This window comes from Artibeus jamaicensis, unplaced genomic scaffold, assembly GCF_021234435.1.
Source record: "Artibeus jamaicensis isolate MK-2021 breed Jamaican fruit bat unplaced genomic scaffold, CSHL_Jam_final contig_464, whole genome shotgun sequence".
NCBI classification, from domain to species: domain Eukaryota; kingdom Metazoa; phylum Chordata; class Mammalia; order Chiroptera; family Phyllostomidae; genus Artibeus; species Artibeus jamaicensis.
This window is the reverse complement of record NW_026521842.1, coordinates 100,731-113,352: the sequence shown is the minus strand read 5'-3', so window position 1 is coordinate 113,352 and position 12,622 is coordinate 100,731. Positions and strand designations below refer to the sequence as shown.

Genomic DNA, 12,622 nt, shown 5'->3' with positions numbered 1-12,622 from the left:
GATCTTTCTTATCTGTAGCCATCTAGGCCTTTCATTATGTATATTTGCTTCTTACACATCCTTTGTAGCATGGACATTCAGCCCCAGGCTACTAGTTTGCTTTATCACCTCCTTTCTACAGCAGCTTTTTCTTTCCATCTTACAGACATTTTCCTGGATGGATCAGGTTAAAACCTCAACCTACTCATCAATTTTAACCTCATTAAAAATGGGACAACAGTTATTGCCTCCTAATGGGACAGTACAGGAAGTACACAGGACCACCTCTAACATATTCATGCCCTCCTCAAGAAAAAGTCAGGCAGGTCTCCAGATCTTACTACCATTCACAGAAAATAAAGAAGTAGAATTTGTTAAACTGCATCATGAAGATGCAGTCAGCCAAATCCAAAATGTGGGAAACTGTACTGACTTAAATGTTTCTTTTTTAAAAATTCCTTTCTAGAGAAAGGGGAAGGGAAGGAAAAAGAGAGGGAGAGAAACATCAATCAGTTTCCTCTCATATTAAAGCATAACTGAACTAACAGCAGCTAACAGGGCTAATAACTATTGCACAGGAACAGATAAAAACTATTATTTTCATTTTCCTAGCAGCAAGGTTCATATATAAAATATTTTTGTGTTTAGTTAATTTAAGCTTTATCATGGAGTAATTTTTTAAAATATTTTCTTTACTCATTTCTAGAGAGAGGGGAAGGGAGGGAGAAAGAAAGAGAAACATAGCTATGACATAGACTGGTTGCCTCTCCCACATCCTCAACTGGGGACCTGGCTGGCAACCCAGGCATGTGGGCTGACTGGGAATCAAACCAGCAACCTTTGGGTTTGCAGGCCGGTCCTCAAATCACTGAACCACACCAGTCAGGGCTAAATATTTCTTAATAAATAGATAGTGATAAAAATTTTAGAGGCCTTTGGGAACTGTTATAGATTTGAGAGACTTTAGAAAACCTATTGGCTGAACACAGTACGTGGAGCTTGTTTGAATCCTGATTTGAACAAATCAACAGTAAGAAAAATCACTTTTGAGGAAGTTGGGGCAATTTGAAACTTAGTCTGATTACTAGGTAATTAATATTACTAATAATATTCTGGTTATGCTTTAAAAAATCTAATCAGATAGTAAAGCATTTATGGGTAAAATACTATGATGTTTGGTATGTGGGATTTGCCAAAAGATACACCAGAGGTAGAAAATGAAAAGAAAGAAATGAAACCAATTTGCAAACTCTTATTAATTGTTGAAGCAGAGTGATGAATTTATGGGGTCATTATACAAGTCTCTATACTTTTATGTATTTTGAAGTGTTTTGTAATAAATGAAAAAATTTAAAAGTCCTTTCATTTTACTAGTAATGCATGGATTTATTGTTTCAGGGATTTGTGACATTCAGGGATGTGGCCATAGAGTTCTCTCAGGAAGAATGGAAGTATCTGGAACCTGCCCAGAGGGACTTGTACAGGGATGTGACTTTGGAGAACTTCGGTAACTTGGTCTCACTAGGTAAGGATACAGGGACAGACAGAAACAAGGCTCCCAGGGACTACAACAGTGGGAGGCTGTACCAACAACTCTGGCCAGAAGGGGTAAATGAAGGAAAACACTGCTAGTGGAAGATTGTGGAGAAGGGCGTGGCTGGCAGCAGCTGAAGCTACTTCCAGAACTCCTGAGTCAAAGGATGGAGGGAAAGGGATAAGAAATAGCCTGAACTCTGTTTTCTCCTGCCAAACCAAATGAGAAACAAAAAGACCAGTATACTACAGTCCTTTACAAAGAAGCTGTCCAGAGCAGAGCAGGGTCAGGAACAGCAAGGAATGGAAATGGAAGTGGATAGTTCCATTGGCACCTCCACCTTCCCATCCTTTGGACAACTTTCATGCCTTCCTTTATGTAATTGCCCTTCTTCCTGGATAACTAAGAGACTAGGTTTGAATTTTGGAACAGCATGATCATTCCCTATATCTCTTCCTATAAACAGGACTTTCCTTTTCTAAGCCTGATGTCATCTCCTTATTGGAGCAAGGGAAAGAACCCTGGATGATTGCAAATGATGTAACCAGGTGCCCAGGTGAGCAAGAGTTGATCCAGTGGGGGAGGTCATTGGGATTAACAGCCGATTTGGTGAGTCACCTGGTAACAGTAACTTGAGCTATTGTGAGGGAAACTCCTCCCAAAGCCCTAACAACTAAGAAAAATGAAAGCCCAAGACATGAAAAGCAAACATCCTGTCAGCCTCAGCTCCCAAGGGAACCTTGTCCTTACCCACAATAATTTCTTTCTGTTCTTTCTTATCTCAGATTTTTATCCCATTTCAAAAAGAGATGTGCTCCCAACTTCCCCAGAGGCAGCCATTTTACCTATACTTGGGATTCTTTTTTCTGCAAGTCCATTTAAAAATACTTTTAAAAAAAATAGCTTCTCACTTGACCTAATTCAGCAACTCATCTGTAAACTTTTGGAGGTAAAGATTTGTAGTGGCTGAGGACAGACTCTGGAGTCAGACTGCCTGAGTTCAAATCCTGGCTCTGCCACTTCCTACATTTGTAAATGTAGGTAAATTATTTACATTCTCTATGCTTCAGTTTTCTTCTCTACAAATGGGATAACAATAGTATCTTAAGTAGTTATCGTGGCTTTTGTATGCATTAATAATGGGAAAATTCCTAGAACAATGCCAGGCAATCATGACCACTAAATAAATATTAGCAAATATTATTAATTAGCACTTGCTATACACTATTAGAACTTTTGAGTACTTAATTATAGGCTACCCTCCTTCCTGACTAATCTGCTGTGCTCATTATTTTTCATCTGAGGTCATTTTTTCCTCTTATGTGAAGAACACCCTTAAAATTTTCTTTTGTGAAGGTCTGCTGACAAATTCTCTGTTTTTGACTACATGAAAATGACTTCATTCTACATTATTCATTGTTAGTTGTAGGATACTTTCACTGAGTATGGAGTTCTGTTTTGACAAGAATTTTCTCTCATTTCAAAGAAGAAATCATTCCACTTCCTTTTCTCTTCCAATGTTGTCAACAAGTCAAATTGTTCCGATTTTAGAAAATGTGTCACATATATTTAAAAAGGCGAAAGATTTATACGATCTAAAGAGAAACCAGAGTATGTGTCACATATATTTAAAACTAGCGTTCTTTCGACAGAACCTCTTTGTCTTACTATAAATCTTTTGATTATGTTATTCAAGATCTGCATATTCTTTAACTTTCTCTGTACTTGTGCTATTAGATCTGAGAGCTGTATTATATATTTTGCTACTATAATTAAATTTTTGTAAAAATGAAATATAGCACTGGCTGGTGTGGCTCAGTGGATTGAGTTCAGGCTGCGAACCTTTAAAGATTTTATTTATTCATTTTTAGAGAGAGGGGAGGGGAAGGGGAAAGGGAGAGAAACACTGATGTGTGGTTGCCTCTCACACACCCCCTGCTGGGGACCTGACCTGCAACCCAGGCATGTGCCCTGACTGGGAATCGAACCAGTGACCCTTTGGTTCACAGTCCGTGCTCAATCTTCTGAGCTACACCAACCAGGTAAATAAAATCTTTACAAAAAATGAAATATAAATCCTTACATAGTTTGTGCTTTTATCAGTACATCCTTTCTTTTCCTACTTAGTGCTTTTAACCTTGATTTTTATATTTCTGATATTAATAACAAATGCCCTCTTTTGTTGACTAAAATAATGAAATATCTTTGCTTATCTTTTTTAAAAAAATATTGCTACTTTATTTTAAGTGTATCCATGATAATCAGGATTCTATTTGAGTTTTCTTTTTGAATCAGTCTGAAATTTTTTGACTTTAGTAAGGGAATTTAGTTCATTCTCATTTATTCTGATAATTAGTATGTCCTTATTCCTGCCATTTCATTTTATATTTTCTGTTCCTCATTCTTATTTCCAACTATTCCTAATTTGCTCACATTTTATTATACCACTGTTCTACTTTCAGGTGATTTTGAAGTTGTACTTCCTGTTGCTTTGTAATAGAATAGTCTTTAATTTGACTTTTAAAAATATGTTTAAACCTATATATTTATCTACTCACCTCAAGATTGAAATAGAATTTTTTCTTTGTAGTAAAGTTATTCTGAACTTTCTTATTCTGAAATAATTTTAGGCCTGCAAAAATATTACAGAGAATTCCCATATACCCTTCACTCAGCTTCCAATTATGTTAACATTTTATTTGACCACAGTACTATTGTCAAAAATGGAAATTAGACTTCTGCCCAGATGGAGGGATAGGTGGAGACGCTGTGCTTTCTCACACAACCAAGTTGAGAGACAACAAAATATTAGCAACAGAAAACACAGCCAGAACACGGAAAATTGAACTTTTCGGAAGTCTGATAACAACGAATTCTTCAGCCTGATTGGTAAGAGGGGCGAAGCCAGCAGCTGGCGGAGCAGGGTTGCACAGGAAAACTCAGTCAGACGGACTCAGGTGTGCGGATCCCAGGTGTGGGGTTGCAACAGGCAGACCCAGTGAGTGACCCAGTGAGCAATCCAGTGAGCTACTGGTAGACCCAGCGAAGGCGCAGGGTGGCGGGTTAACTGTGGTCGCACATTCCTGCACAGATAGACCAATGAGGGAGTAGGCGGTGAGACTGGACCAAGCAGGCCCCAGTGGCGGGGGCAGAGGGGGCTGCCCTTTACCTGCTCTGACCCTGCCCCCACATACAGCATCACAAACTGGCAACCTGGGCAGCTCCGCCCTGGTGAATACTTAAGGCTCTGCGCCTCATACTTAATGGGTGTGAACAGACCAAAAATGGCTTAAGAAGAACTCAAAGCTCCAGAGCCCATAACTAAACAATGAAGAAATAGCCAAACTTTGAGATGCACAGTTCAAAACACTGGTGACCAGGATGCTCACAGAACTGGTTGATTTTAGTCACAAATTAGACAGATATATGAAGGCGAAACTAATTGAAATGAATGGAATTGCACAGGGCACCAATAGCAATGAAAAGGAAACTGGGACTCAAATCAATGGAGTGGACCAGAAGAAAGCAAATAATGGCCAAACAGAAAAGAGTCAAGAAGCAAGAATTCAAAGAAATGAGGAGAGACTTAGGAACCTCCAGGACATCTTTAAATGCTCCAACATCCAAATTATAGGGGAATCAGAAGGGGGAAAGGCACAGCCACCAGTGGAAAACTTATCTGAACAAATAATAAAGGAGAATTTCCCCAATCTGGCAAAGGAAATAGACTTCCAGGAAATCCAGGAAGCTCAGAGAGTACCAAAGAAGTTGGACCCAAGAAGGAACACACCAAGGCACATCATAATTACATCAGCCAAGATTAAAATGAAGGAGAGAATCCTAGAAGCAGCAAGAGATAAGGGGACAGTCATCTACAAAGGAGTCCCCATCAGACTGTCAGCTGATTTCTCAAAAGAGACCTTACAGGCAAGAAGGGGCTGGAAAGAAGTATTCCAAGTCATGAAATCCAAAGACCTACAACCAAGATTGCTCTATCCAGCAAAGCTTTCATTTACAATGGAAGGACAGATAAAGTGCTTCTCAGATAAGATCAAATTCAAGGAGTTCATCATCACCAAGCCCTTATTATATGAAATGTTAAAGGGACTTATCTAAGAAAAAGAAGTTAAAAAAACATGAACAGTGAAAGGACAGCAAACTCACAGTTACTAACAACCACACCTAAAACAAAAGCAAACTAAAAGGACAGCTAGATCAGGAGTGGAAACATAGAAATGAAGATCTCATGGAGGGTTAGCAACAGGGGAGTGGGAGGAGGAGAAGGGGGGAGAAGGTACAGAAAGTAAGTAGCATAGACAGTAGGTAGAAAATTGATGGGGGGGCAAGAATAGTATGGGAAATATAGAATCTAAAGAACTTGAGATGCATGGTCATAAACTAAAGGGGGGGAACGGTGGGGGCGGGGGGTGCAGGGTGGAGGGGAATGAAGGGGGGAATAGAACAACTGTAATGGCATAATCAATAAAATTTTAAAAAAGGAAATTAACATTGATATAATTCTATTAACTACATATCTTACTATAATTTTATCAAGTTTTTCGGTAATGTCCTTCTTCTGTCTCAGGATCCAGTCCGTGACCTCACACTTCACTTACTTATTGTATCTTCTTAGCATCCTCAAATCAGTGCCAGTTCTTCAGTCTTTCATGACCTTGATACTTTTGATAAGTAATATTTTTGAGAGTTTTTCTTATGATTAGATTAAGATTATTCACCTTTGGCAAAATTTCACAGAAGCGATATGTATATCTCTATGATACTGCAACCTCTGTGCACCATATGAGAGTTTACTTGATGTTAATATGGCTTATTACCAGTGTTGTTAATTATGACCCCTTGGTTTAAGTAGTGTCTCCTATGTTTTTCCCCTGTAAAGTTCTATTTTTCCATCTGTAATTAGTAATTATCTTGTGGGGAGATATTTTGAGACTACACATTTTTATCTACTGAATTTTAGCATCCATTGGTGTATCTTGTCTATAGTTATAGAAAACCCTGATAATTATTAAAATAGTGTTGCCCAGTGTCGATTTTCTGTCCCTTATTCTTTCTATATTTACTAATTGGCATTCTTCTGTAAGGAACAGCTGTCCTTCCTCTCTCTTCCATTTATTTATTTATTCAATGATTTGGTTCTATCAGCATGAGATTATAGATGTTTATTGTAGTCTGTGGGTTATTTTCACTACTATCATTGTCTATTTCATTGAACAGTTATTTCAAGTTCTTCAAGCTTTGGGAATTCCTTCAGGTTGGCTCCTGGGCCCTCTCAGCATGCCTTTATTCTTTGGTACTTCCTATTTTCTGGTACCACAACATATTTTATTTTACTTTAATTATTTTATTGTGGTTTAATTACAGTTGTCTGAATTTTCTCCCCACCATTTCCCCCTACCCCAGCCAAATCCACCTTCTTCCCTTGCTTCCACCCTTCCCCTTGGTTTTGTCCATGTGTCCTTTATAGTAGTTCCTGAAAACCTTCCTCCCGTTATACCCTCCCCCCGTGGTTACTTTCAGATTGTTCTTAATTTCAGTGTCTCTCTCTGGTTACATTTTGCTTGCTTTTCTCTTTTGTTGATTATGTTCCAGTTAAAGGTGAGATCATACGGTGTTTGTCCCTTACCACCTGGCTTCTTTCACTTAGCATAGTGCTCTCCATTTCCAGCCATGCTGTCACAAAGGGCAGGAGCTCCTTCTTCCTTTCTATTGCTTAGAATCCCATCATGGAAAGGTGCCATAGTTTTTTGACCCATTCATTACTGATAGTCACTTAGCTTGCTTCCAGCACTTGGCTATTGTAAATTGTGCTGCTGTGAACATTGGGGTGCATAGGTTCTTTTGAATTGGTGTTTCAGGGTTCTTAGGATATAATCTTAGCAGTGGAATTGCTGAGTCAAAAGGTAGTTCCATTTTTAGTCTTCTGAGGAAACTTCATTCTGTTTTCCATAGTGCTTGCCCCAATCTGCAATCTCACCAACAGTGCACTGGGGTTCCCTTTTCTTCACAACCTCTCCAACACTTGTTGTTTGTTGATTTGTTTATGATGGCCATTCTGACGGGTGTGAAGTGATATCTCACTGTGGTTTTAATTTGCATCTCTCTGATGGCCAGTGATGCTGAGCATGTTTTCATATGTCTCTGAGCCCTCTGTATGTCGTCCTTGGAGAAGTGTCTCTTCAGGTCCTTTGCCCATTTTTTAATTGGGTTGTTTGTCTTCCTGGAGTGGAGTTGTGTGAGTTCTTTATATATTTTGGAGATCAAACCCTTGTCCAAGGTATCATTGGCGAATATGTTTTCCCATATAGTTGGTTCTCTCTTCATTTTAATCATTTTAATGCTGTTTTCTTTAGCCATGCAGAAGCTTTTTAATTTGATGAGGTCTCATTTCTTTATTCTTTCTTTTATGTCCCTTGCTTTAGGGAACATATCAGTGAAGATGTTGCTGCATGGAATATCTGAGATTTTCCTGCCAGTGTTTTCCTCCAGGACTTTTTTGAAGTCACAACTGATACTTAAGTCTTTTATCCATCTTGAATTCATTTTTCTATATGATGTAAGTTGGTGATCAAGTTTCATTATTTTGTATGTAGCTGTCCAGCTCTCCCAACACCATTTGTTGAAGAGGCTATCTTAACTCCATTTTATACTTCTTTCCCTTTGGCAATTATTACTTGACCATAGAGACTTGAGTTTATTTCTGGGCTCTCTGTTCTGTTCCATTGGTCCATGTGTCTGTTTTTATGCCAATACCAGGCTGTTTTGATTACAGTGGACTTGTAATACAGTTTGATATTGGATATTGTAATCCCTCCTCCTTTGTGCTTCTTTCTCAAAATTGCTGCAGCTATTTGGAGCCATTTATGGTTCCATATAAATTTTTGAAATGTTTGTTCTATATCTGTGAAATCTATCATTGGTACTTTAATAGGGATTGTGTTGAATCTATAAATTGCTTTGGGTAGTGTGGACATTTTGATGATGTTAATTCTTCTAATCCATGAACATGTTACATGCTTCCATTTGTTTTTGTCTTCCTTAATTTCTTTCTTCGTTGGTGTGTAGTTTTCTGAGTACAGGTCTTTTATCTCCTTGGTTAGGTTTATTCCTAGATACTTTGTTTTTTCTTGTTGCTATCTCAAATGGGATTTTTTTCCTGATTTCTGTTTCTGATATTTCATTTTTGGTGTATAAAAATGCCTTTGATTTTTGAATATTGACTTTGTATCCTGCTCTTTTGCCAAATTCACTTATTAGGTAGACTAGTTTTTTGGTAGCTGTCATCTGCAAAGAGCAACAGTTTTGCTTTCTCCTTTCCAGTTTGGATGCCCTTTATTTCTTTTTCTTGTCTGATTGCTGTGGCTAGGACTTTCAATACTGTGTCAAATAGGAGTGGTGAAAACGGGCATTCTTGTCTTGTTCCTGATCTTAGTGGGAAAGCTTTTAAGTTTTTTCTCATTGAGTATGATGTTGGCTGTAGGTCTCTCAATATATGGCCTTTATTATGTTGAGGAATACTTCCTCTATTCCCACTTTGATAAGTTTTTATCATAAATGGGTGCTGTACCTTATCAAATGCTTTTTCTGCATCTACTGATATGATCATGTGATTTTTGTCTTTTGTTTGTGTGATGTTTAATATTTATTGACTTGCAAATATTGCATATTTTAGACTTATCTTGTAATTTTTCTACCCCCATCCCTTAAATCAATCATTCCTCAAAAGTAGCCTTGGTTTCTTTTATTGGAAAATGGTATGAAATAGTATCTTTGATTTTTTTTTCTTGAGCAAAGTAATACCTCTGTCATGTTTTACTTCCCTATGTTCTAGACTGGAGTTTGGAAAGTACAATTTGTGGGTCAAATTCAGCCATGGCCAGTTTTTTGTACCACTCACAAGCTAAGAACAGTTTTTACATTTTGAAAAGGTTTTAATATATATATGAGGGGGACCAAAGAAAACTGGAATTTATTTATAAAAATTATGTATTCTCAGATGTTTGAACTTGAGTCACCTTCAAAGTACTCTCCATTCAATACAGTACATCTGTTGTTTTTTCCACAGCTCAAAACAGTTTTTGAACTCATTGATTTTGATGCCTTTTAGTATTTCTGCTGTTTTTTTGTTTCACCTCTTCCACATAGGCAAAAAGTCCTTTCAGGCCTGTTTTTTATCCAGGGAAACAAAAAAAAAGTCACTTGGCGGGCAACGCCAGGTGAATAGGGAGGATGGGGCACAAAGGTCATGCCATTTTTAGACAAAACAGCACAGTGTGGGAAGGTGCACTCCTAAGTCACCCATCATGAAATGGACAAATGTTACAAGAGTCTTCCAAAAAAATTTCACTGAATCCAAACGCAGCCTGTCATAACAACACAAGCTGATAGAGTTGGGTTCTTACAGTACTCACCTAGTGGGGGAAGTCTATGCTGCAAGGGACCTGCCCTCCAGGAGACAATTCTGGGTTTTTTGGGTCCTCCCCTTATATGACAGAGACCTTATGTGTCCCACAAAGCTTAAAACACTTACTGTCTTGTCTTTTACAGAAAAAAAGTTTTTTGACCCCTGCATAAAAGTTTTTTGATCCCTGCACAGATTCACTTTTATTTTCACCTCTAATTTGTTTTAGGGATCTGGAATTTTAGTTTTATACTATTGTTGTTCTTATAACGTTTAATAAATGTATAGTATGCGTTATTCTTCACTAACAATTGTGATATAAATCAGTCATCTGCACACTATGCCCTAAAGGTCATATCTAGCCTGCCACCTATTTTTATGTGTCCTATAAACCAATTGAATTCTATAAATGTTTTCTAAGGAATGAACATACAAAATTAAAATCTTATGCTCATGGGCTGTTATAAGTGTTTGGCAATACTATCTATATGAACACATTTTCAACATGAAGTATATAAAATCTCAGTATAGATCAGCACTAAAAGATGAACGTTTCCCATTAATTCTGATGCTGGAGAATACTAACCTTGAATTTCAGTTAAGTGAAATGTTATGTTATCTCTCAGAAAAAAATTTTATTCTTCTCATTCATATACCCGTATTATAAAAACAAAAATTATTTAAGTATAATATCAATTATTATTATACTTTGAATTTCATCTGTAAAAGTTTTGTGGTTAATTTCTTTTCTCTCATTATATAAAAGCCTACATAATATCCTTATTTCTGCCTCCTAGACCACAAAGCTTAAAATATTTACCATCTGGTCTTTCAAAGAAAATATTTGTCAACCCTTGATTTGGAGATACAGTTGAAAGTTCACGTTTGAAAAGTATATAGAATCAAAATTATACTTGCCATGCACCTAAGCCAGCCTTAAATCACCAAAACATCTGCACTTCAAAGCTCAAAAACAAGAACCAACTTTCTGGCTTTTCTTTGTACTTTGTTCTAGCCTACATTTTCCTGGGAGGGTACACTCCAAGGATAAGATTGAACAGGTGTGATGCATTGATGAAATGAATTACTCACTTGTTTCTTTCTCTATTACTTTCCTGTGGTTCCTATAACAAATTACTACAAACTTGATGGCTTAAAACACAAATGTATTATTTTAAAGGATTTTTAAAAATTTGTACTGGCTAGAGAGAGAAACATCAATTTTTGTTGTTCCACTTATTTATGCATTTATTGGTTGATTCCAACATGTGCCCACAGTCTTGGGGCATCAGGATGACGCTCCAACCAACTTAGCTACCTGGCCAGGGCCAAATTTATTATTTTATAGTTCTGGAGATTAGAAGTCCAAAATGCATTTCACCGGCCTAAAACCAAGATGTCTGCACAGCTGCACTCCTTTTTGGAGCCTCTAGAGGAGAATCAGTTTTTTTTTGCCTTTTCCAGCTTCTAGAAGTTGCCTGCATTCCCTGGGTCATAGCCCCCTTCCATCATAAAAGCTGGCAGCTTAGCATCTTCGAATCTCTCTTTGTCTCTGACTTTAGTCTCCTGCCTTTTTCTGTCACTTATAAGGACTCTGTGGTTATATTCGGCCCACCCAGGTAACCCAGGATCTCCTCATCTCATGGTCACCTGAGCAGCAACCATAATTTCATCTCTAACTTTAATTCCCCTTTGATCTGTAACATAACATACTCACAGGCTCCAGAGATTAAAACATGGAGATCTTTAGGGGTTCATTATTATACCTACCATACTATATGTGTTTTTTGAACATATATCATTCAGTATATATGGTATGACTCCACTGAAATTGTATATTTTATTGCTAGTAATGCCATTGCTGTTTTTTTCACAATAAGTATTATCTTTCACAGAATATTTGGTTGGTATATTTTCTAAGTCCTTATATTTTCTGGAATAAAAATCTTTCAAAATTAATGATAAGCATTACATGAAATTCAGCAGTTTGACCATTTTTCACTGTACAATTCACTGGCATTAATTACATTCACAGTGTTGTGCAACCATCTCCAGTGTCCATTTACAGAACTTTTTAAAGATTTTATTTATTTATTCTTGAGAGAGGAGAAGGCAGGGAGAAAGGGAGAGAAACATTGATATGTAAGAGAAACATCTATCAGTTGCCTCTGGCACATGTCGCAACTGGAGACTGGACCCACAACCCAGGAATGTGCACTGACTGGGAATCAAACCAGCAACCTTCAGCTTTACAGGACAATGCCTAACCAACTGAGCCACATTGGTTAGAGCTTCAGAACTTAATCATTACCCCAAACAGAAACTCTGTACCCATTAAACAATAACTTCATTTTCCCCTCCTCTTAGCCCCTGAGAACCTCTGTTCTACTTTCTGTCTCTATGAATTTGCCATGCTAGCTACCTCATATAAGTGGAATCATACAATATGTAGCCTTTTGCATCTGGATTGTTTCACTTAGTTTGTTTTCAAGGTTCATTCATGATATAGTATTTGTCACAAGTACATTCCTTTTTAAGCCTGAAAAATACTCCATTGTATGGTCTATAACATTTTGTTTATACATTTATCTGTTGATGCAAAATTTGCATTCTTTCTACCTTTTGGCTGTTGTGAATAATGCTGCTATGAATATTGGTATACTGTATCTGAGTCCCTGTTTTCACTTCTT

The 12,622-nt window shown here is 37.4% G+C and overlaps 1 protein-coding gene across 6 annotated transcripts in view; it reads left to right on the top strand.

Moving 5' to 3' along the window:
• ZNF565 (zinc finger protein 565) overlaps positions 1-12,622 on the top strand; it is a 70,535-nt gene that overhangs the window by 33,905 nt on the left and 24,008 nt on the right. For 3 of the 6 annotated variants that reach the window (XM_053666623.1, XM_053666624.1, XM_037145971.2), the window contains 2 exons: positions 1,378-1,504; positions 1,980-2,069. The exons of 1 other annotated variant lie outside the window; for it this stretch is intronic. In XM_053666623.1, coding sequence (XP_053522598.1) covers positions 1,378-1,504; positions 1,980-2,069 — 217 coding nt within the window. Of the gene's footprint in view, positions 1-1,377; positions 1,505-1,979; positions 2,070-4,314; positions 4,403-12,622 lie in introns of those variants that run through there. 2 more of the 6 variants (XM_053666625.1, XM_053666626.1) reach the window with 2 other exon arrangements.